At 39.9% G+C, this 23,235-nt stretch overlaps 2 protein-coding genes across 5 annotated transcripts in view; one reads left to right on the forward strand and one right to left on the reverse strand.

The window, feature by feature from the left end:
* The window catches only part of LOC121688279, a 522,978-nt gene that overhangs the window by 232,265 nt on the left and 267,478 nt on the right, over positions 1-23,235 (reverse strand). The window lies entirely within an intron of this gene.
* LOC121688263 (myosin-6-like) lies at positions 6,252-22,551 on the forward strand. Of its 3 annotated transcripts, XM_042067740.1 has the most exons (40): positions 6,252-6,973; positions 7,139-7,249; positions 7,421-7,459; positions 8,008-8,216; positions 8,694-8,837; positions 8,914-9,070; positions 9,188-9,215; positions 9,314-9,419; positions 9,505-9,597; positions 9,698-9,761; positions 9,853-9,951; positions 10,055-10,158; positions 10,329-10,467; positions 10,771-10,889; positions 10,983-11,132; positions 11,215-11,385; positions 11,826-12,135; positions 12,236-12,318; positions 12,420-12,625; positions 12,722-12,845; positions 13,536-13,672; positions 14,542-14,797; positions 14,970-15,212; positions 15,296-15,472; positions 15,572-15,717; positions 15,801-15,891; positions 15,995-16,384; positions 16,494-16,620; positions 16,716-16,834; positions 17,542-17,738; positions 17,844-18,027; positions 18,122-18,287; positions 18,371-18,495; positions 18,612-18,920; positions 19,024-19,227; positions 19,351-19,647; positions 19,757-19,861; positions 19,973-20,068; positions 20,161-20,295; positions 22,156-22,551. In XM_042067740.1, the coding sequence occupies exons 4-40, from the start codon at positions 8,016-8,018 to the stop codon at positions 22,174-22,176; spliced, it is 5,823 nt and encodes a 1,940-aa protein (XP_041923674.1). In that variant the 5' UTR covers positions 6,252-6,973; positions 7,139-7,249; positions 7,421-7,459; positions 8,008-8,015; the 3' UTR covers positions 22,177-22,551. The 3 variants fall into 3 exon arrangements, with proteins under 3 accessions (XP_041923674.1, XP_041923672.1, XP_041923673.1); XM_042067738.1 differs by having other exon boundaries at positions 19,757-20,068; XM_042067739.1 differs by having other exon boundaries at positions 7,421-7,446; positions 19,757-20,068.

Raw genomic sequence — 23,235 nt, forward strand, 5'->3', positions numbered from 1 at the left:
TCAATGGCCGCTGCAAAAATGATCCATATCATCCATAAATGATGCTATCTAAAATATAAAAGATTTAGATGTAAAGCTGTAAAGCTATGTAACATCGCTGTCTTCTGTTAAAGTGATGGGAAGGACTGGCCACTGTTCAATTACAGGAGGAGTTTAGAGTGAGCAGCTGACACACAGGGCTGAGGTAGGAGGAGCCAGGCAGCCCTTAAAGGTCCACAGCCACACACACACAAAAAACTATTCTATTTTCAATGTTGCAGTGAACTATTCTATTTAGCAACTTAGGGCGGCTGAAGTGACAGAATAACATCAATGTGGTATGGTAACATTTTAACAACTAATATAGAAAGGACAAATTCAAATTTAAGACAAAGCTTCTTTTTCTGGATATTTTACATTGTAGATCAAAACTCAAAACTACAACATAACACAGGGTTATGTAGTAAATAAGTAAACAAAGTAAACAAAATGTTTAGTATTTTAGGCTCTTCAAATACATGGAACGTTTTTAGCTTTTTTTAACAATAGAAAACAAAGTGTGTCTCATGAATCAGGAAATGGGTGAACGAAAAGTAGCCAAATGCTCAACATGACTAGAAACTCCTTCAGAACTGTTGGGACACCATTCCCAGTGTCTAACTAGAATGCCAAACAGCAAATATTGCCTGCTTTGAAGACCATAAAATATAAAACATTTAGCTTTGTTTAAATTGTTTGGATACTATAACTGAGTGTTTTGAGTTTTCAGCTTTGTTCTACAATGCAAAAGGAGTTTGAAAAAGGAAGACCCATAAATAGAAGTAGATGTGTCTAAATTTTTGACTGGTACTGTATACTTTTAACTGTTTTCATTAAATTTCAGATGTACAGATAAAAAATAAAAGTAAATTGTGCATCATGCATTGCGTCTCAGAAAATAAGTCTAATCTCCCAGCCAAGAGGGGAGTCAACAATTTGTTGCTGTAGTGGGTAGGAATGACTTCCTATAGTGATCCTTTTTACTGTGGAGTTGAGGGAGCCTCAAACTGGAAACACTCTGCAGTTTGACCAGTAGATTGTGTAGAGGATGTGAAGTGTTGTATTTTATATTTAGCAGTGTCTGCAACATCCTTCTTTCATCAACCAAAGTACAACACCCCTAATTACATGTTTTTTGCAATGGAACATTTCAGGATGCATTTTCTGTGGTATTGTCATAAAAGACATGGTCTAGTATTTCAAAGAAGCTCGTAGCTCCATAAACACTTACCACTTTAAAAATTCTTCAAATTATGCTGGCTGGAAAGTCCAAGGTGTCTTGCCTCTCTGAAAAGGGATCCAACACAAAACAATGAAAGACAACAAAAAAAATTAAACACAAAAATGACCAACAAGAACACAACTTCTACAACTACAAAATTTAAGACAATATAATAATCAAAATATAACTTATACATAAAATATACCAGTAAGACATTTACAAAACAGTTGGTACTGCATAACACATTTTCCAATGTAAAGGAGGAGGCTAAAACTGCAACGGTACTGCAGGCGGAGTTTTGATTGGCGAGATGAGTTTACTTTTACATACACATCATCAGTTACACATCAGAACTCCTCTCAAGCTGTGCTCCTCAATCAGATAGAGGCACTCAGCAGGAATTTCACAGGTTATCTTGGTCCTCAAGGACAATGGCAAGGAAACAATGCAGACCAAACAATACCAAGCTAAAAGTCAGATGCCTTCATACAAGCAACCTGAGATGTACCCAACCTTCAACCATACCCTCTGACAAAGGGGCAGGACAAATTGGCTCAGCTTATCTGCTGATTCTTCATTAATTGTGATAACGTTGCCTCATGTACCTCGGCTTAAGTTACTGTATATGACAAGAAAATTATTTCTACTAAAATAGCAAACGAATATAATTATATTTAGGTCTCCAAATTAATTTTCAGAATTAGAATCATACACCACAAACACCACTCTGGCAACAGCAAAAAAAAAAAACATTATAGGCCAATATAATCCTGATTTGAAATTATTCGTCATTTTTCAAACTTGTTCAAATACATTAAGTGACCATGATTTACAGAATTGAATTGAATTAAATACCTCAAAAGGTCTATGACACAAATCAGATGTTACAGTGTTTGTTGTGGAAATATCCAGCAATTTAATTTTAAGCATAAGGCATTCTACATGCATTTTTGTTGGTAGCCTACTCAGGGCTCCAGACTAACTTTTTGCATTGGTTGCACTGGTGCACCTACCAGTAACTTTTTTATTTAGGTGGACCTTTTGTTAGCTTTATCGCCACAATTTCCAGGTCACCTTATTATCGCTCTCCATATACATTCCGTGTCTGAGCTGTCAGAGCATGGACCGGGAATGGCAGTATTGATTTGATTTGGGAGGCCCCCACTCCCTTGAGACCATCAGTAATATTGAATATTGTGTGATCATTCACATCAGTGGCGATCCTAAACTCTGCTTGACCACACAAAATGATGAAAATGAAAATGATGGCTTGTCATATGTTTCAATATGTCATATTTTGGAATTCATAAATTGTATGATCTGCATAATTACTAATGGCTAAAATCATTTAGTAATTTGAATCAGGTTGCTTTGGTCTAAGCTAAGCCTGGTCACATTCATATTAATACCGCCATTGTGCTACTCTACAACAATCGCTGATGAGTCTACAAAGATGGATAAGTTCAGTGAACTATACAAGCTGTCCTCAGTCTGGGGAAGGCATCCAGGAAGAATTTCACAAGGCTATCTTTATCATTAAGTGTGAAGGCAAGGTAACAATACAGCATTGACAGAATGGGACAGTGTGATGGGTGACTACCAGCTGGCAGCTGACTGACCTTGGCCATTCCTTGATATGCTTCTAATAGACAGCTATAGACAAAGTCCGTATGCAAATCATGGCACTGTATTAGCACTTGATGTGACAAATTTCTCTGACATATATTGAGTTTTAAATTGGGTTCAATATGCATACATACACAGCTCAAGTTGAATGTATATTAACATACTTTAACATACTTTAGTATACTGAGATTGTAATAAAATATATTCGTAAACATGCACACACACACACAACACCTATAGTTCTACTTATATGGTGCATGTCATCTAGAGAGCATCCCTGTTTACTCATCAGAGACTCTTCTTTCAAAGACACATAATAGACCCTTTCAAGAGAGTTCCATTATCAGCATCATAGTTGGCCCCACAAGGCTTCCGTTTTAACATTCCATAATGTTATCTTAATGCAGAGGAAGTAGATTGGGAACCAAATAGAACGTCCAAGCATTGTTTTTGTTTTTATTATTGAAAGGTATAGCTAGCTTTATCCATTAGTGTCTAATAGTCTGTGGACGTTTTCTTCTGTAAGCTCTTCTAAACTTATCACTTGCATTCAAACATTTATCTGTGAATGTTTTTCAGCTGTTCTCACACGCTGAGGAATATTAACACCTCAGCTTCTTAGAATGCCCTTGCTTAATACAACACCATTTAAACAATTTGAATGGATTTCAGGATCTTGTTAACAACTGACCCTTGAGGGACTTTCAAACTGTAAGTAACTGAAGCCATTAGCACCTGAACTTAATCTTCAGACATCTCCCCTCAGTACTGGAGAAACACCAATGGATGAGGTGACCACAGGCTGCTCTTCTCAATCCCAAACAGGTACTCTGCAGGAATGTCACAGTGCTATATTTGAATTAACATGAAATGTAATCATGTTTATATTCTGTACAGCTTGTAACCTGCCTTGTGTTGAACCTGCGCGATTCAGCCCTGCACACGCCCGGACTCGAACCCACAAACTTCGGATCGGGGGGCGAGCGTGCTGACAGTTGAGCTAAAAGCCCAGGCTCCTAGCTTGCATGCCAGCAGCACTCTTGAGGCGTCGGGGAGTGAGGTTTACTAATGTTCCACAAGCACAGCTAAGTTAGCTGGCATCCATTACACTCACCCTCCTTAACCTCACTACCGATCCGCGTCACGGCACCAATGTAACCTGCGTTGTGTTGAACCTGCACGATTCAGCCCTGCACACACCCGGACTCAAACCCACTAACAACAGCACCTTGGATCGGGAGGCGAGCGTGCTGACAGTTGAGCTAAAAGCCCAGGCTCCTAGGTCGCATGCCCGCAGCACTCTTGAGGCGTCGGGGAGTGAGGTTTACTAATGTTTCACATGCACACCTAAGCTAGCTGGCATCCTTTGCACAAACATCACCTCACCATCCGCTAGCTGCCTGTGTCCTGAATACACTGTAAAAAAAATGTGATCTCTGTGGACAACTCAGGTTCCAAAAACAACCTCAAAACAACTTGGGCAAACCTTGCCCATAAAAACATAACAAACTTCCAGCAAATCACAGACAAGATGCGTGTTTAGGAGTTTCAATTGCACGGGAGGTAGGGGGAGGAAGTAGTGAGCTAGCTTTCTGTTTTGTTTGAACGTGAACAGAAGTGACTTTACCCAGAATCGCTTAGAACGCCTTTAAGTAGCCTACTGAGTGTGATGATGTCAATGAGAGATGTCTTAGCACTCATTACCAGTACTTAGACCCTCTTGTTACTCAATGTCGTACGCTCTATGATCTTTGGTCTACGCTAAGCCTGGTCACATTCATTCCGCCATTGTGCTAATCTACTTTATGTCAAGGCCTACAGCAACTGGTACCTGTAAATGGTGACCTTGGACCAACAATCGCTGATGAGTCTAGACAGATGGAATAAGTTCAGTGAACTATACAATCTGTCCTTCTCAGTCAGGGGAAGGCATCCAGGAAGAATTTCACAAGGCTATCTTTATCATTAAGTGTGAAGACAAGGTAACAATACAACACTGACAGAATGGGACAGTGTGATGGGTGACTACCAGCTGGCAGCTGACTGACCTTGGCTATTACTTGATACACTTCTAATAGACAGCTGTAGGCAAGGTCAATGTGTAAGTCTTGGCACTGTATTAGCACTTGCTGTGACAAATGTCTCTGAATAAATTGTTATATAATCTTAGTATACTTTAAAATTATATGATATTATTCCACTGCTTGGTTGAATTTCCCATTGTCCTACGTAATTTAACGACCATTAACCGTATGTTATTTGCACACCTATGAAGAAGATCCATTTTGTGGGCCGTAGGCCTATCACACTTGTATATTAATTCGCCGAACTCGTTGTGAAGTTTAAATGAACTGTCACCTTGCATCTGAGCTGTAAAATGCAGACGTTCAGAACATGGCAACAATGTAGCATATGACGGAGTTGGCTTTTGGCTAGATGGATGACAGCAGGCTAAGTAAAATAGCGATGTTTCCAAGCTAAAGTTCATCAGAATCTTGGGATACGCCCGCTTGACAACGGGAGAGATAGAACTAACGACTGGCCTTTGGCCGTAGCAACCATCCATTTAGAACTAGTAACGGCAGTTTGTCCTGCAGGTTAAGAAATTAGTTGATATGTGTTGAAAGAAAGTAGTTCTACAAACAAGACAAGTTTTACCGATTAAAACGTTTACATTGTAACAGGAAATGAACGCAACCCAAGTGGCAACAGTGGAATAAGCGGGATAATGGACTCCACGGTGGTAACATTAACTTCTGTGAACAGACCACCGTGTCGTCCATTATCCCTTACATATTCATATACATGCACACACACGCACACACATATAAGCACTGGCTTGCTCAATAACTTATCATAAATTAGTGTCAAAATTCTATTTTTATATATTTTAAAAAATCTACATTTTTTTTATAATTTTGAGACAGAAAAGCATACACATCATAGGCACCCAGGGTTCACTGTCCAGAGGTGCAAAAATGTAGCCTGACAAGCCAGACCCACATTAAAATGTAGGGTCTGGGCACTCACCGTTTGTAGTGCTCAGTCCGAGGGGCGGGATAATCAGTTGTCTTTCAAATTCGCTCTGCATGCAATAGGACAGTGGTAGCGCTATCCTATGCGTTTCCCACCAGCGGAGCTAGTTGGCTAGTTCAAACGTTTGCCAACCTAATAAAAGCTTAACTCGTGTCACACTGTTCGCCAGCAGCAACATCCATCTTATTTGTTTTCAAGTAGCAGGGAATTCAAGCCAAACTGTTGCAACTCTGCCATCAATCATTATGTTAAGCCCACCTAACGACTCTATAGGCCTACACGATTTCATTGGCCTGATTAAGTTTCGATTTCTGGAGCTCACAAGCCAACGGAGAGTTGCTAGACTAGCCGCTGCCGCGAGGGGCGCGTCTAGATTTCTAGGCAAAAATGCATCCCAATCACAACAGCAAAGTATGGAGATCTATAGAAAGTCTGCACATATTTGATAGCAAGGAGAAATATGCCTACTTATATTGTGCATGTCATCTACAGACTGAGCATCCCTGTTTGCTCATCAAATACTCTTCTTTCAAAGATATAGCTTTATCCATTAATAGTCTGTGGATGCTTTCTTCCGTAAGATCTTATGATCTCTGTAAATCAGTGACATGGTTAACCTAAATGTGGTTAGAGTAGATTTATTGTGTTCATCTTTTAAGGAAGGCATGCTTTAAACAGACGTGTATCCTATTACTTTGTCATGCATTTATTCTGACACTGCTGACCTTAATAACATGATCAAAATCAGATAGCTAAGTATACACAAACAATTTTCTTAAACAAGACAATCTCAACCTAATCTCAATCCAACATACTAATATAGGCAGTTATTTTTTTTGCTATCCACTTGCCAGATATGTACTGAACTCTGAAAGTAGCCTATTTACTAAAAGTATGACATCCTACTATATTTAACCAATCTGCAACAGCTCAGTGTACAGATTTCCTTTCATGGAGTGGAGAGGTGACACAATAATTATGGACTTCCTCCCCCAGTGAAGTTTCACCCCATCACCCTCATCCCACAGGCCCCCGGAAACCTAAAAAAAAAATCATGGAAACACATCAAAGGTAAAAAGGTAGAAAATACCAAGAAATAAAGTGACCCTTTCACTGTTGCTTCCAAGTCATTTTTATTGCATAGGTCCAAAACCAGTTTCTTTCTTGCCAATAAAATTTGTATGCTGCAGCTTTAATGCTACTGAATAAACCAGTTGCCCCCACCTTTCCATTCAGTGAGGTGCAATGGCTATTTCTGCCACTACCCTTATAAGAGAGCTGCTTGATGTATAAAAGACAGGGAGTTTTGGCAGCTCACAATCAAGGTTGCAATTCCATCATCTACAGGTAAGCCAATGGAGGAAACAAGAATAATGAAATGATCATTTACCCTAAAACTCTGATGCAAAAATCTGATGTAACAATTCATTGTGATTCATTGATCATTTTAGTGCTCAGACTTAATCATTTAATCTTAGATTTTGCTAGGTAAAACATTTATTTTCTTTTTCATTTCAGGCCAATAACAATCATCTAGAAGGAAGGTGAACATCAGAGGTATTATGTTTGGCTTTACTATTACAGTATGTCTAGATAACACACATATTTCATGTTAGACTCTTCATTAGAGGCTGAAAAACGCACTGAAATCTAACTAAACATACAAATGAAGTAGCAGTAAACTACATTAACTAGATTTGCATTGCATTAGAAATACCAATGTATGCAAAGCAAATGTTTAAAAAGTGAAAAGATGTAGTGGAAGTGTCCTTTATGAGACATGCAAGTTTGACTGAAGTTAAACAGTTCTTTAGTAATTGCAAAAAAAAAAAAAAAAACTCTGGAAGAGGTGAGATGAGAAGTACACTGAGTGTCAGGAGAAAAGAAGAGGGTAGGGAGAAAAAGCATTGCTTTGCATGCACTGTAATTAAACTCTGAGCACAGGATATATAAAATAATATTTCATGTTAGACGTTTCACTAGAAATTAGAAATTGAAGTGAGGCAGTACATTCAACTCAGCACAAAATCAAAGTTCAGTTTCTATACTGAATGTGTATTTTCAAATCTGTCTAATACTATTTAACACTGACTTTATTTTCAAAGGCTAAATCATGGGAGATGCTCTAATGGAGGAGTTTGGACAGGCGGCTCCCTATCTGAGGAAGTCGGACATGGAGCGTCTGGAGGCCCAGACTCGCCCCTTTGACATTAAGAGGGCCTGCTTTGTGGTGGACCCTGAGGTTGAATATGTGAAGGGAATGATCCAAAGCAGAGACGGTGACAAAGTCACAGTTGAAACTGAGTTTGGGAAGGTAAATATATTTGTTTTACTGTATTCTTTCATGAGTCTACTTCATAGTAGACTTGTCATACACTGTACAGGGATGGCTTATGCTAATGGGAAATGAGATTTGTTTAGGTACATAGACTGTAATTTGACAGCAAATTAGTTCTATATTTATCCTTGCATGTACTGTAGCTTTACATGTTTACAGAACTGTTAAAAAGACTTTTGACAACCAATGCATAGCCTTCTAAGCCTGGCAAGCCAAACTCATTCACAAAGTGAATAGAGTATGGTCACTAGCAATTGGGAATCGTTTACAAGCTAGCATGGTGATGAGCGTAGACATAACGTTAACTTTGAAATCATTGGTCCAACCAATTACATTGATCATGGATTCTGAGATCTAGGTAGGCGTGGCAGGGCTATAATATTCTTGCAAAAAAAAGGGGAAAAAAAAAAAAAATAACCAAAAAAAGACTGACATGTTCTCTCCTTCTCAAAGACTGTTACTGTAAAAGATGCAGACGTCCACCCTCAGAACCCGCCAAAGTTTGATAAAATTGAGGACATGGCGATGTTCACCTTCCTGCATGAGCCTGCTGTGCTGTTTAACCTCAAAGAGCGTTATGCAGCCTGGATGATCTATGTGAGTATAGTTCTAAATGGGTCCTTAATTCTCAGGAGATATGTTCAAACTACAGTGATTTTGTCTCTTTGCACAGACCTACTCTGGGTTGTTCTGTGTCACTGTCAATCCCTACAAGTGGTTGCCAGTGTACAATCAGGAAGTTGTCGTTGCATACAGAGGCAAGAAGAGGAGTGAAGCTCCTCCTCACATCTTCTCCATCTCTGACAATGCCTACCAGTACATGCTGGCAGGTAAAAAAGTATTTGTATAAAGCTGCATTTTAATCTAAGTTTAGTGTATATACAGTACATATACCGGTAAATATATATTCAATAAAAGGGATTGTCTTTTCTTTTTTTCCCTTTTAGACAGGGAGAATCAGTCCCTCCTGATCACGTGAGTCTACTATAGTGATGCTCGTTTTATGTTCTATGTCTGAGAAAAGTGCTGATAGAGAATAACAATATGAAAATAAATTCCTCTCTCTTTCTAAGTGGAGAATCTGGTGCTGGGAAGACTGTGAACACCAAGAGAGTTATTCAGTACTTCGCCAGCATTGCTGCTGGTGGAACTGGCAAGAAGGATCCAAATGACAAAAAGGTTGTTATACTGAAACATTGTTATGCTGTGTGTGATAAACATTCCACATATGATGGGCATGAAACATTCTGGTGTTTGTCTTTAGGGAACCCTGGAGGATCAAATCATCCAGTGTAACCCTGCTCTGGAGGCCTTTGGTAATGCAAAGACCATCAGAAATGACAACTCCTCTAGATTTGTAAGTATAATTTTGAATTGACAAATATCACTTAAAGAATGTAAATTAAATCCAAACAATGATATGCAACAATCATCAAGAGTATAAAACATTTTTTCAGGGTAAATTTATCAGAATCCACTTTCATGCAACTGGCAAGCTGGCCTCTGCTGATATTGAGACATGTGAGTCAGATATACTATATCAAACAATAAAATCCTATTATTCATGAAATATTGTTTGCACAAAAAATAAATTGTTGCCATTATTTGACAGATCTACTAGAGAAGTCTCGGGTGACTTTCCAGCTCAAGGCTGAGAGAGATTATCACATCTTCTACCAGATTCTCTCTCAGAGAAAACCAGAACTACTGGGTTAGACTTCCAAAACCTATTTACTTAACAAGACAAAATATTAAGACATTGAATGTCACTTACTGAGGAGGAAACCTCTGACAATCATTTTCTTCTATTTCAGAGATGCTGCTTATCACAAACAACCCCTATGACTACGCTTTCATCTCCCAAGGAGAGACCCAAGTAGCCTCTATTGATGATGGTGATGAGCTTCAGGCCACTGATGTGAGTAAAGCTGGCCTTAAAAGTCAGCTGAGGAAAAACAAACGAGAATTTCAAACGAGTTTCTATACTATTTTAATAAGCTTTCATCTGTAGCGGTAGTGACATTTTCCTGTTCTCGTAAAGTACCAGTGTGTGAGAAACAGTAATTTGAACATCTGAAATCTGCATAGGACGCCTTTGATGTATTGGGCTTTACTCAAGAGGAAAAGAACAGCATCTACAAACTGACTGGTGCCATCATGCACTACGGCAACATGAAGTTCAAGCAGAAGCAGAGAGAGGAGCAGGCAGAAGCTGATGGCACTGAAGGTGTGTACTCCAAACACAGCTTCATTATAATGTAAATCACCACAGCTTTTGTACGGTATCGTCAGTTATGCCTGAATGTACTATAAATAATTACAAAGGATTTTTTACAAATAGGCTATAGTTTTCAGTTAAATCATGGTGCAACTAATACTATTACATTTTTAAAGGTATCATATCCTGACAACTTGGTACCACAATTTTTTAAACAATATCCATGAATATATATATATATATATATATATATATATATATATATATATATAAATCAAAAATTATTGTACATACAATGTGCTTTTTCAACAGATGCTGACAAATCTGCTTATCTAATGGGGCTGAACTCTGCTGACCTCATCAAGGCCTTGTGTCACCCAAGGGTTAAAGTAGGAAACGAGTGGGTCACCAAGGGACAGAATGTCCAGCAGGTGCGAATAATATTTTGTCTCAACTTGTCCTCCTCTTACTAATTAACAATATACAGTATTGTTTAGATTTTCATCACAAACCTTATTTCTAAGGTGTACTACTCTATTGGAGCCCTGTCCAAGTCAGTGTATGAGAAGATGTTCCTCTGGATGGTAGTGAGAATCAACCAGACCTTGGACACCAAACAACCTCGCCAGTACTTCATTGGTGTGCTCGACATCGCTGGTTTTGAGATCTTTGATGTGAGTTTTTAAGTCAAAACACACAACTTTAAAAGAAAAAGGATGCTGGAAAAACCACAACATAGCTATCTCTTTGTTTTAGTTCAACACCTTTGAGCAACTGTGCATCAACTTCACTAATGAGAAGCTGCAGCAGTTCTTCAACCATCACATGTTTGTGCTGGAGCAAGAGGAGTACAAGAAGGAGGGCATTGAATGGGAGTTCATTGACTTTGGCATGGACTTGCAGGCCTGTATTGATCTCATTGAAAAGGTGTGTGAAAATGTGTAGTGTGTTTGAGAGGTATAACTATTATTGTGAAAACGTCAGACTCAAAACATTTTAATATCTGGTACCAGTTTGTTCCCCTGTGCAATTTTGCTTTCAAAAGTGATATACAATACACTACTATGGAGCATGCATGTAATGGGATCTGGGAAAAACCATCACATGGTGAAACTTCACCAACTTAAGATTCTGATACCATCCTAGCAACATCCTGATTACCATCCCCTAGCAATATCCTGGATAACATCCTGGCAACTTTCTGAATACCGTCTCTTAGCGACATCCTGGATATCCGAATATTAAGTTGGTGAAATTTCATCATGTGATGGGTTTTCCCTGATCTCACAACATATCATTTCAGAACTATATTTACAGAAGGAAAAACACACTAAGAACGATACAATATTTTCACGACTATATTACAGCCCATGGGTATCATGTCCATCCTTGAAGAGGAGTGCATGTTCCCCAAGGCCAGTGATACTACATTTAAATCCAAGCTTTACGACAACCACTTGGGGAAATCCAATAACTTCCAGAAGCCCAGGATTGTCAAGGGGAAACCAGAGGCCCATTTCTCCCTGGTTCACTATGCTGGCACTGTCGACTACAACATTTGCAACTGGCTTGTGAAGAACAAGGACCCTCTCAATGAGACTGTGGTCGGTTTATACCAGAAGTCTACAATGAAGATGCTTGCAACCCTCTTTGCAGGATACGCTGGGGCTGATTCTGGTAAATTACCACTACACACAGCTGCCAAATTAAGGTCGACAGGAATCTAATCTAACCCAAGCTTGAGTTTGTATTAACTTATCAACATATACTCTCACAGCACAGGAAGGTGGTGGTGGTGGAAAGGGCAAGGAGAAGAAGAAGAAAGGATCTTCTTTCCAGACAGTGTCTGCACTGCACAGGGTTAGTGATTACCTGTACTTCCTAATTCAATTTAAGTTGTGAAAGTGATACTCATGCTATTTGAATGGCTAATCATTCAAATACAAAATGTCTTACAACAGGAGAACCTGAACAAGCTGATGACCAACTTGAGGTCAACTCACCCCCACTTTGTGCGCTGCATCATCCCGAACGAGACCAAGACTCCTGGGGCCATGGAGAATCCTCTGGTCATGCACCAGCTGCGCTGTAACGGTGTGCTGGAAGGCATCAGGATCTGCAGAAAGGGCTTCCCCAACCGGATCCTGTACGGAGATTTCAAACAGAGGTACAATCTGTTATTTTTCTGTCCTACTTATTACACTTTTCTTACAATAGTAATGAGACAATATGCCAATATCAAGGACTACTTTAACTTCGTCAGATATCGTATCCTGAATCCTGCTGCTATCCCTGAGGGACAGTTCATTGACAACAAGAAAGGAGCTGAAAAACTGCTGGGTTCTCTGGATATTGACCATCAGCAGTACAGATTTGGACACACTAAGGTGCTTTAAAGTGTAATAATACCATACACATCTTCCATGTTGAAGCAACACTATGTGACAATCTGACACTTTCTGAGGAATCTTTTTACTAGGTAACGATTGGTTTAATGAATTCCATTTTATATTGATGGTTTATTGTCAAGTGCAGGACAGATAAACACATCTATCACTTTCATAAGCAATGCAGGTTAAACACAAAGTAGTTTGAGTGAGAAACAAAGATGAGCTAGAGTAAAAGTCCGCACACTAGAGCTCCAATTGATGAGATTGTTTAATCACCACAAGTGTAACTTTTCAGGCCACATTGCCCTTCCTCAGACATCTCATCAATTGGAGCTCTAGTGGGTGGACATTACTCTAGTTCATCTAAGTGTCTTTGAGTTCAGCACCTACTTTAACCTCTGTGATGTGCGTGCCTCTTGCACAAATTTGAGTCAGAAACAAAGGCAACATTTTATCAAGCTCTTATCATAGCCAACTGGGTGGTTGGCAGAGATATAATAATAATAATAATATTATAATAAGCTTTATTTGTATAGCACCTTTCATACACAGAATGCAGCTCAAAGCACTTTACATTTGGAACATTAAACACAATATTAGAGAAGAACCAACCAACAATTTCCTACAAGTTCATGTTTTCCTAAGCCTAGTAACATAAATCTGAACACATAAAATGCTGAATTACAGGTGTTCTTCAAAGCTGGTCTCCTGGGAACCCTTGAGGAGATGAGAGACGACCGTCTCGCTCTCATCATCACTGGTATCCAATCAAGAGCAAGAGGTCTTCTGGCAAGAATTGAATTCCAGAAGATTGTTGAACGCAGGTAAATTAGTTTACTAATGAAATTAAGGGGGTAATTCTACTAAAATGTTCTCATTGAAAAATATCATCACATGTATTTGTGTTCATGTAATGTTTTTTTAAAATTAAAACCAATGATTTTCGATCCGTCTGGGTCTTCTTCAGGCCTGAAGGGAAAAATTGAGTGGCTCTGGGACCAATTGGATCCGGAGAAAGAATTATCGGAACATTATTGCATCACGACTTAACAAACAGATAACCACAGACATTGCATGTCCATTTGTGTGTCCACAAATACCGGTAATGCATATTTACTTCATGCATTCCTCTTTTGATAACACTTTCCATGTTCTACTCCCTTTGACCAAACACTGATTGATCACTTCCATACATGTTGCACATGCCCTGCCCTGCACATGCCTTGCACATCCCCTGCTAGTGATTCAACAGTAATAGCAACCACAGTGACCATTTTGTACATTATTATTTTTCAGAATGTGCCTCCATCCGCCTATGATATGACCATGGGGAAAAAAGCCTCTTAAAGTGAATTAAAAACAAATACTGACTAATGGATCAAATAGGGTAAAAAGTTACCATCCTGACAAAGACATACTGTAAACTGTAGCTGTAACCATAATGTCTTTTAAACTTTGTAAAAACTCTAGTGCAGCATTTCTCGAACTATGGGCCGCGGAACCGCGGAGTGAAATTATGCCTGGTGCTTCGTCTGATAATTTGCTGCTCAATTGATCAAGGAACCACGGACAGACAGAAAAAGAAAACAAACATTTCTGCAATCAGGAGAAAATACTGTTTTGGTGTCATCAAACATAGATCAGATATATTATAAAATGAAAATACTTATTATTTTACCTTCCTAATTTTCAGGGATGCCCTACTAGTGATCCAGTGGAATGTCCGTGCATTCATGGGTGTCAAGAATTGGCCCTGGATGAAGATGTACTTCAAGATTAAGCCCCTCTTGAGATCAGCTGAGGCAGAGAAGGAGATGGCCAACATGAAGGAAGAATTCCTGAAGCTGAAGGAGGCCTATGCTAAATCTGAGGCTCGTAGAAAAGAGCTGGAGGAGAAAATGGTTTCTATTCTCCAAGAGAAGAATGACCTGCAACTACAAGTGCAGACTGTGAGTATGACACACAATGTCCTGTTTAAACACAACATGAGGATAAATTGGATTATCCTTATTTTTATGAGAAAATAATTGCTGATAACGAAAAGAAGAGCTACATACTTGTGAAGGATAATATAAAATGTATAATTTATATAAATCTCAATACGTTGATTACTGTTCACAGGAACAAGATAGCCTTTGTGATGCTGAGGAACGTTGTGAAGGTCTGATCAAGAACAAGATTCAGCTTGAGGCCAAAGTCAAGGAGCTGACAGAGAGACTGGAAGATGAAGAGGAGATGAATTCAGAGCTGACTTCAAAGAAGAGGAAGTTGGAGGATGAGTGTTCTGAGCTCAAGAAGGACATAGATGATCTGGAGCTCACACTGGCTAAAGTGGAGAAAGAAAAGCATGCCACTGAGAATAAGGTCAGTCCATTTGGACCTGATACTGTCATAAAGAATACACTTTTCTGTTATATAGTGTTCTTCCAATGGGGTTTTCTTTTCAGGTTAAAAACCTGACTGAGGAGATGGCAGCTCTTGATGAAATCATTGCCAAGCTGACCAAAGAGAAGAAAGCACTGCAGGAGGCTCACCAGCAAACCTTGGATGACCTTCAGAGTGAGGAGGACAAAGTCAACACTCTGACTAAGGCCAAAACCAAGTTGGAGCAGCAAGTTGATGATGTAGGCAATAAAAAACAAATGTGTTTACCTCACTGTATCAACTAAAGGGCACTTAAGCCAATGAGGACATTAAGTAAATTCTTATGTTTCCTTAAATAGCTTGAAGGCTCCCTGGAACAGGAAAAGAAGCTAAGGATGGATCTGGAGAGAGCCAAGAGAAAGCTTGAGGGTGACTTAAAGTTGACTCAGGAGAATGTTATGGATCTAGAAAATGATAAACAGCAGCTTGAAGAAAGGCTGAAAAAGTAAGTTTGTAGGTAGAACGTCAAAAGAATAAAAATGCTGTACCATGCAATACCTCAACTGAATATACCAATTAATATCACAGGAAAGACTTTGAAATCAGCCAACTTAATAGCAAGATTGAAGATGAACAAGCTATGGCGGCCCAGCTTCAGAAGAAACTGAAGGAGCTCCAGGTGCTTTAAAAAGTGAAGACAAAATGTACCATACTATCGCCAACATTACATTAACAGAATCTCAACTAAATTGGAAATTTTGCATGATAATATTATTTTCTAGGCCCGCATTGAGGAGCTGGAAGAAGAGCTGGAGGCTGAGAGAGCTGCCCGAGCCAAAGTGGAGAAGCAGCGGGCAGACCTGGCCAGAGAGCTGGAGGAGATCAGTGAGAGGCTGGAGGAGGCTGGAGGTGCCACTGCTGCCCAGATTGAGATGAACAAGAAGAGGGAGGCTGAGTTCCAGAAGCTGCGCAGAGACCTCGAAGAGTCCACTCTGCAACATGAGGCCACTGCCTCCACACTGAGGAAGAAGCATGCAGACAGTGTAGCTGACCTCGGGGAGCAGATTGACAACCTTCAGAGAGTGAAACAAAAGCTTGAGAAGGAGAAGAGCGAACTCCGACTGGAGCTGGATGATGTTGTCTCCAACATGGAGCAGGTTTCCAAAGCAAAGGTAAAGACTGAAAACTCTATAGCTCTATAAATATAACTGTATAAATGTTTACATTTCATAACGGATGCATTTTGATCCATCTTTTTCATGCTTTACCTCCTCTTTTCAGGGAAATTTGGAGAAAATGTGCAGGACCTTGGAGGACCAGATGAGTGAATATAGGACTAAATTTGAAGAAGGCCAGCGAAGCATAAATGACTTCACTATGCAGAAAGCTAAGCTACAAACTGAAAATGGTAAATGAAAATTATAGCACGACACATTTAAACATACATAGTCTACATGTACTATAATGACTATTTGTTATGACTGTGGTGTTTTTATCAAATAGGGGAGCTTGCACGACAACTGGAAGAGAAGGATTCTCTTGTCTCTCAGCTAACTCGAGGCAAACAATCTTATACTCAGCAGATTGAAGACCTCAAAAGACAACTGGAGGAAGAGGTCAAGGTATTCAGAAAACTTTTTGTCCTAAATATGATGTAGGTTCAGTTTCACAAGACATGACATTTCGAACTGACAAAATGTGTAAAAGAGGAGCAGACTGATAATCCTTCGCAAGCTTGATGATTGTGTTCCAGACATTAATAGATTCCAGTTTCACAATAGAGGGACAATAGTTGATTATTGCCTAAGTCATTGCTTGCTGCACTTGTCACTTTAGGCAGACACAGTTAAAAAAGACACAGCGGGAAAATAATGTGCTTAATTAAGCAGTGGAATTTAGAAGGAGACTCATACTAATAACCATGAACTGTAGTTGGGTTTCCTTTCAACTCAAACTAAAATTTGTATTATTTTTCTACGAACATTCTGTGCACTTTTGGCCATCCAACCAAACCTCTGTGAAGAACCTCCTTGTGTCCATGCCTGTCCACAATTATTCAGAATCATGATTCATCTCATTTCATTAGTTTTGGTTTTTGTTACTTTCTCACCAGTAGGACCAAACTGATGAGGCAAAGATGCAAGATAAGACGAATTGAGACCTCTCTTTCGGAGGTCAAATTGGCTCAAGCCAATTATTTTGGTATAGATTGAAGTGAGATTACTACACCTTAACACATGCAAATGATCCGAACCCACGCCCAAAAGTACTAAAATAGAATTAAAGAGGAACAAAAACATCCCTCTGAGATGTGCTCATTGTTTCCCAGGCTAAGAATGCACTAGCCCATGCAGTGCAGTCTGCTCGCCACGACTCTGACCTCCTGAGGGAGCAGTATGAGGAGGAGCAGGAGGCCAAGGCTGAGCTGCAGCGCAGTCTCTCCAAGGCCAACTCTGAGGTGGCTCAGTGGAGAACCAAGTACGAGACTGATGCCATCCAGAGGACTGAGGAACTGGAAGATGCCAAGTAAGGCAACCTGAACTGACAATCTATTAACATGTAAAGTCAGATAAAGAGGCCAAGTATGGCTTGTAGAATTGTGAAACACATCCTTGATCATTTTTTATCCAGAAAAAAACTGGCTCAGCGTCTGCAAGATGCAGAGGAAGCTGTTGAAGCTGTTAATGCCAAATGCTCCTCCCTGGAGAAAACTAAGCACAGACTGCAGAATGAGATTGAAGATCTCATGGTAGATGTGGAGAGATCCAATGCTGCTGCTGCTGCTCTAGATAAGAGGCAAAGAAACTTTGATAAGGTATTGAATTCACAATGATTAAATGTAACATCTTAGGCATAATGTAATTTCTTTTTACATTATATTCATATTCCAATTATCTGGTCCCTCTCAGGTCTTGGCTGAATGGAAGCAGAAGTATGAGGAGTCCCAGACTGAGCTGGAGAGTTCCCAGAAAGAGGCCAGATCTCTTGGCACTGAGCTCTTCAAACTTAAGAATTCTTATGAGGAATCTCTGGATCACCTTGAGACCATGAAGAGGGAGAATAAAAATCTTCAAGGTCTGTTTGCACATTCCCTAATCAAAAAACATACATGATTGAGACATCCATTATAACACTAAGACTATCATTCCCCCCTCCAGAGGAAATTTCTGATCTCACTGAGCAACTTGGTGAGACTGGAAAGAACATTCATGAGCTTGAGAAAGTCAGAAAGACACTTGAGCAAGAGAAGGCAGAGATCCAGACCGCTCTTGAGGAAGCTGAGGTATGCTAATATGATAAATATCTCATATCCCAAAGTCCCAATTGAAAGGATTCTTAATATTTTGTGTATATAATGTGCTGTACTGTCTATATGTCATTGCTGTTAAATTTCCATAGGGTTCTCTAGAGCATGAAGAGGGCAAGATCCTCAGAGCTCAGCTGGAGTTTAATCAGGTCAAAGCTGACATTGAGCGTAAACTTACTGAGAAGGATGAGGAGATGGAGCAGGCCAAGAGGAACCAGCAGAGAGTGGTGGATACCCTGCAGACCTCCCTGGAGTCTGAGACTCGCAGCAGGAATGAGGCTCTCAGGCTGAAGAAGAAGATGGAGGGAGACCTCAATGAGATGGAGATTCAGCTCAGCCAGGCCAACAGGCAGGCATCTGAGGCCCAGAAGCAGCTCAAGGGTCTCCATGGACATCTGAAGGTTAAACAACAAAATATAAATTACTATATAATTGCAAGGCTGCTTGCTGTGCACTAACACAAGGTTAATCCAATATTAATTTCAATAATTATGTCAACAACAGGATGCTCAACTGCAGCTTGATGAATCTCTCCGTGCTAATGATGATCTCAAAGAGAACACTGCCATTGTGGAAAGACGCAACAATCTGCTGCAGGCTGAACTGGATGAGCTCAGGTCCCTGGTGGAGCAGACTGAGAGAGGCCGGAAACTGGCTGAACAGGAGCTGCTGGACGTCAGTGAGAGGGTGCAGCTGCTGCACTCTCAGGTAAAATCCTAAACATGGTGGTTTTCAGATTCCAGATTCATGGTGGTTTTCAGATTTATTCATATTACACAAATTTCATAATGTGACACAGACCATCGTAAACATTTCTGTCTTGCCACATAGAACACAAGCCTGCTGAACCAGAAGAAGAAGCTGGAGGGTGATACATCCCAGCTGCAGAATGAAGTAGAGGAGGCTGTGCAGGAGTGTAGGAATGCTGAGGAAAAGGCCAAGAAGGCCATTACTGATGCTGCCATGATGGCAGAGGAGCTGAAGAAGGAGCAGGACACCAGTGCTCACCTGGAGCGCATGAAGAAGAACATGGAACAAACCATCAAGGACCTGCAGCACCGTCTGGATGAAGCTGAACAAATCGCCATGAAGGGTGGCAAGAAGCAGATCCAGAAGTTGGAGTCCAGGGTAAGTCCTGTGTTTTTGCCAAAAGGCTACTTCTAATAATCAGTGCATACGGTAATATATTATGTTGTAGCCATTGAATAGCTAACATTTGCATAATGTATCTACATAGGTAAGGGAACTGGAGAATGAGGTGGAAATGGAGCAACGAAAGGCCGGTGATTCTGTCAAAGGAATCCGTAAATATGAGCGCCGCATAAAGGAGCTCACCTATCAGGTAAATCTAATTTCACATGGGGGCTGGAAAAAACCTGGATGTGCCTCACAATCTCTCCCTCATACCACACAGATAAGTACAAACATTGTCTACTTACCTCTTCATATACAGACGGAAGAGGACAAGAAGAATCTGCATCGTCTTCAGGATCTGGTGGACAAACTGCAGCTGAAGGTCAAATCCTACAAGAGAGCAGCAGAGGAGGCTGTAAGTGGCCCATAATTCGCCGCTAACTCCATTAATACTTTCTTGTAGAGTGATCTACAACCTAATTTTGTGACTAATTATGTTTTCTTCAGGAGGAGCAGGCCAATAGCAACCTGGGCAAGTTCCGCAAGCTGCAGCATGAGCTGGATGAGGCTGAGGAGAGAGCTGATATAGCTGAGTCTCAGGTCAACAAGATGAGATCCAAGAGCCGTGATGTAGGTGGCAAGGTATGTTCAAACACCTCACCTCACCTCACTTTTTATTTCCTAAAGGCATAATATTGCATGGCAAGTATCTGCATACTGACCAGACTAGTCTTCTTATGTTTAACACTAAATTGTTCAACCAATTCACATCCATAACATTATTAAACCTATTCTATGTGCAGTTATTATGCCTTTTAACGTCAGTTGATTTATGCAATCGCTTATTTTGCATTAAATATTTTTTAATTAATTAACATTAGTTTGTAGAAATTTGCTTTTACTTTGACATTAAAGAGGGGATTTTTGTAAATCATTGTAAGGCCAAATTATTCCATTTTTATCCATAAGATTCCTAGCCTGGCTAACGTCAGACCTCATCTCGTTTTCTCATATTTGAAATGTGGTTTACGAATGCCCAGAGCCGTTTATTGGGCGCTACGATTGTCTATCAAATTCACCTGTACGTAGCTCATAACCGCATCGGTGTGTCGTCATCGTCTTGCCGTTCTGTGATTGGTTCCTTCATTGAGGTGAAAACAAAGTCCATGCTGCCTAGCAGCGTGAATAAAATTGCGGCAAGGCAGCATGGGAAAACCCAGGCTACAAGAGTCCATTTATTAAAGGAACCATATGTAAGATTGTGGCCAAAACTGGTACTGCAATCACTTTCAAATTACTGTAGAGCGGTGTATCCCCTCCCCCTCCCTCCTGACTCGAGGTTGCCAACCTAGATGGCGAAACACTACTGACTTTGTGATTAGTAGATAGATAGAGGGTGGCGCATCAGGCCAAAACACAACATGACATGACAAAACACAACATCAACATCAGTTGAGGGCTGCAACTTCACTTTTTAAATGACAATATCTTGGCCGGACTACTGTTGTCAGTGATATAAGTATTTGAAATTAACATGATTTCTTAACCCTTAGAACCCTAAGCTGTTTTAAGGGCATTTTCACTACCTTTATTTATATGGATTTATTCTGGACATTGTAAGTGCCACACACACATATTATATATTGTTTTTTTTCAGCAGGGTCTAGGCTATCCAGATCTGCCATCATTTCATGTATTAGTTTTATGAAGTTATTATTTTGTTGTCACTTCGTCTGTTTTATAACCCAGAAGGGGATGTAATTGGTATCAAATGATAGCTCTGTCTCCTCTTTCATCTGACATGCGTGGCATATCTATCCGATCACAGGTCCGCGAGTAATTCAAACGAGAGTAATGGGTGTGCAGTTGGTTTTTATACATGACGTTATTATTTTGCAGTCACTTCGTCTGTTTTTATAAGCCAGAAGGATCGATATACATGGTACCAATGGATAGCCTGGTGTCTCCTCTTTCATCTGATATGCTTGCCATATCTATGCGATTACGGGTTCGCGAGTAATTCAAACGAGAGTAATGGGTGCGCAGGTGAACGCAGAGAAGTATAGACTGTAAATATGATGCAATTTGATTTAATTTCATGATTTTTTTTAATTTTCATACTTGATCGTACAGACAAGTGTGTAGTCTCTTTGGAAAGCCCCACTTCTGCTCTGTCGTGCAATAAAGGTCTCGCTGCGATGAACAGTTCCGGAGAAATGTAATAAAGAAACGGTGTGTTTTTTGATGCACTTTGTGTCAATCGGGTTCTAAGGGTTAATGTCTATGACATATCAGGGCCATTTTATGATTAATTGAAATTCATTTCTTACATACGGTTCCTTTAAAGCAATAAAAGGGGAAATATCCAAGAGGGATGAATACTTTTGTAAGCCACTGTATGTGAACTATGAAATTACTTTTGAAGATTAAAATGTAATAGCTAGATTAGAACAGATTATACATGCACATCTTATCTTTTCTTTTTTCATTTTTCCATTGCAGAAAGGTCATGATGAAGAGTGAAGCTCTGACTTGGGCCTTTCAAAAAGCACGCTTGCCTCACCATGATTTGTTCTTTAAGCTGTGCTGTGTTGCAGTGCAATAAATAAAATGGACCTCACCTCATCTCTTAAGGTGAAGCACAGAACTGCACCCATGGGGGAGGAGTTTGGACTGAGCACAGAAGAATCTGAACATAATGACAGATGGTTATGATTATAGCTATGGTTATCAAAATCAGCTAGTAATTGTTATCAAAGTCAAAAGAAAAGGGGCCCTATCTTAGAGATGACAGATGTCATCTTCATTGGTTTAATGGATGTTACACCCAAAACCCAAACCCATTAATAATTAGGAGGCTTATCCTTTATGCTGTGACGACTCTGCTTTGTTGTATTGTTGTAGTGGTAATAAAATGCATTTCAAATTGACCTTGCTGTTTCTTGTCTTCTTGTTTTCTGCTATACTGAGTTAGAAGTAATTTTATGCAATGGAATAGTGCATGTTGTTTAATTTCTTTGTAGCACAGAAACTTCATATGAGTAAACTAGACCATTCCAGATGTTATTCAGACTGGCTCCAAGATTGGAACAAGAAAAACACTTCAAACGTATCAATAAAAATCATGTTAATCGATTAAAACTAGATATACCGCATAGCAGTTCAAAATATGACCACTGCTCAGTACTGCACATTCTCTGCAAAAATAAATCACGCTTGTTTTGTCATTTGTCTCCATCTCCTAGTTTTGCGTATGTGAATGATCGTGTGCATGTATGTTTGCTTTTGTGTATATGTGTGCTTCTGTGTGTGTGTGTGTGTGTGAGAGAGAGAGAGAGAGAGAGTGTGTGTGTGTGTGTGTGGGGGGGGGGGGTGTATGATCTTTCATTCAGCAGAAAATGAATGTTCACCTGTAACAGATGAAATCTACAGGGGCGTCACGAGACCCTTTTTACTGGGTCACGTGCCCCAGTACGTTCAACTTTACAAAAAAACAAAAACAAATATAGCTGCATACGGCAATGGCGGACCCGAGCACCTGCGGGCTAAAAAAAAAAAAACTTTTCTGACTTTGGCCAGCTG

This window comes from Alosa sapidissima, chromosome 17, assembly GCF_018492685.1.
Source record: "Alosa sapidissima isolate fAloSap1 chromosome 17, fAloSap1.pri, whole genome shotgun sequence".
In the NCBI taxonomy this organism is placed as follows: Eukaryota; Metazoa; Chordata; class Actinopteri; order Clupeiformes; family Clupeidae; genus Alosa; species Alosa sapidissima.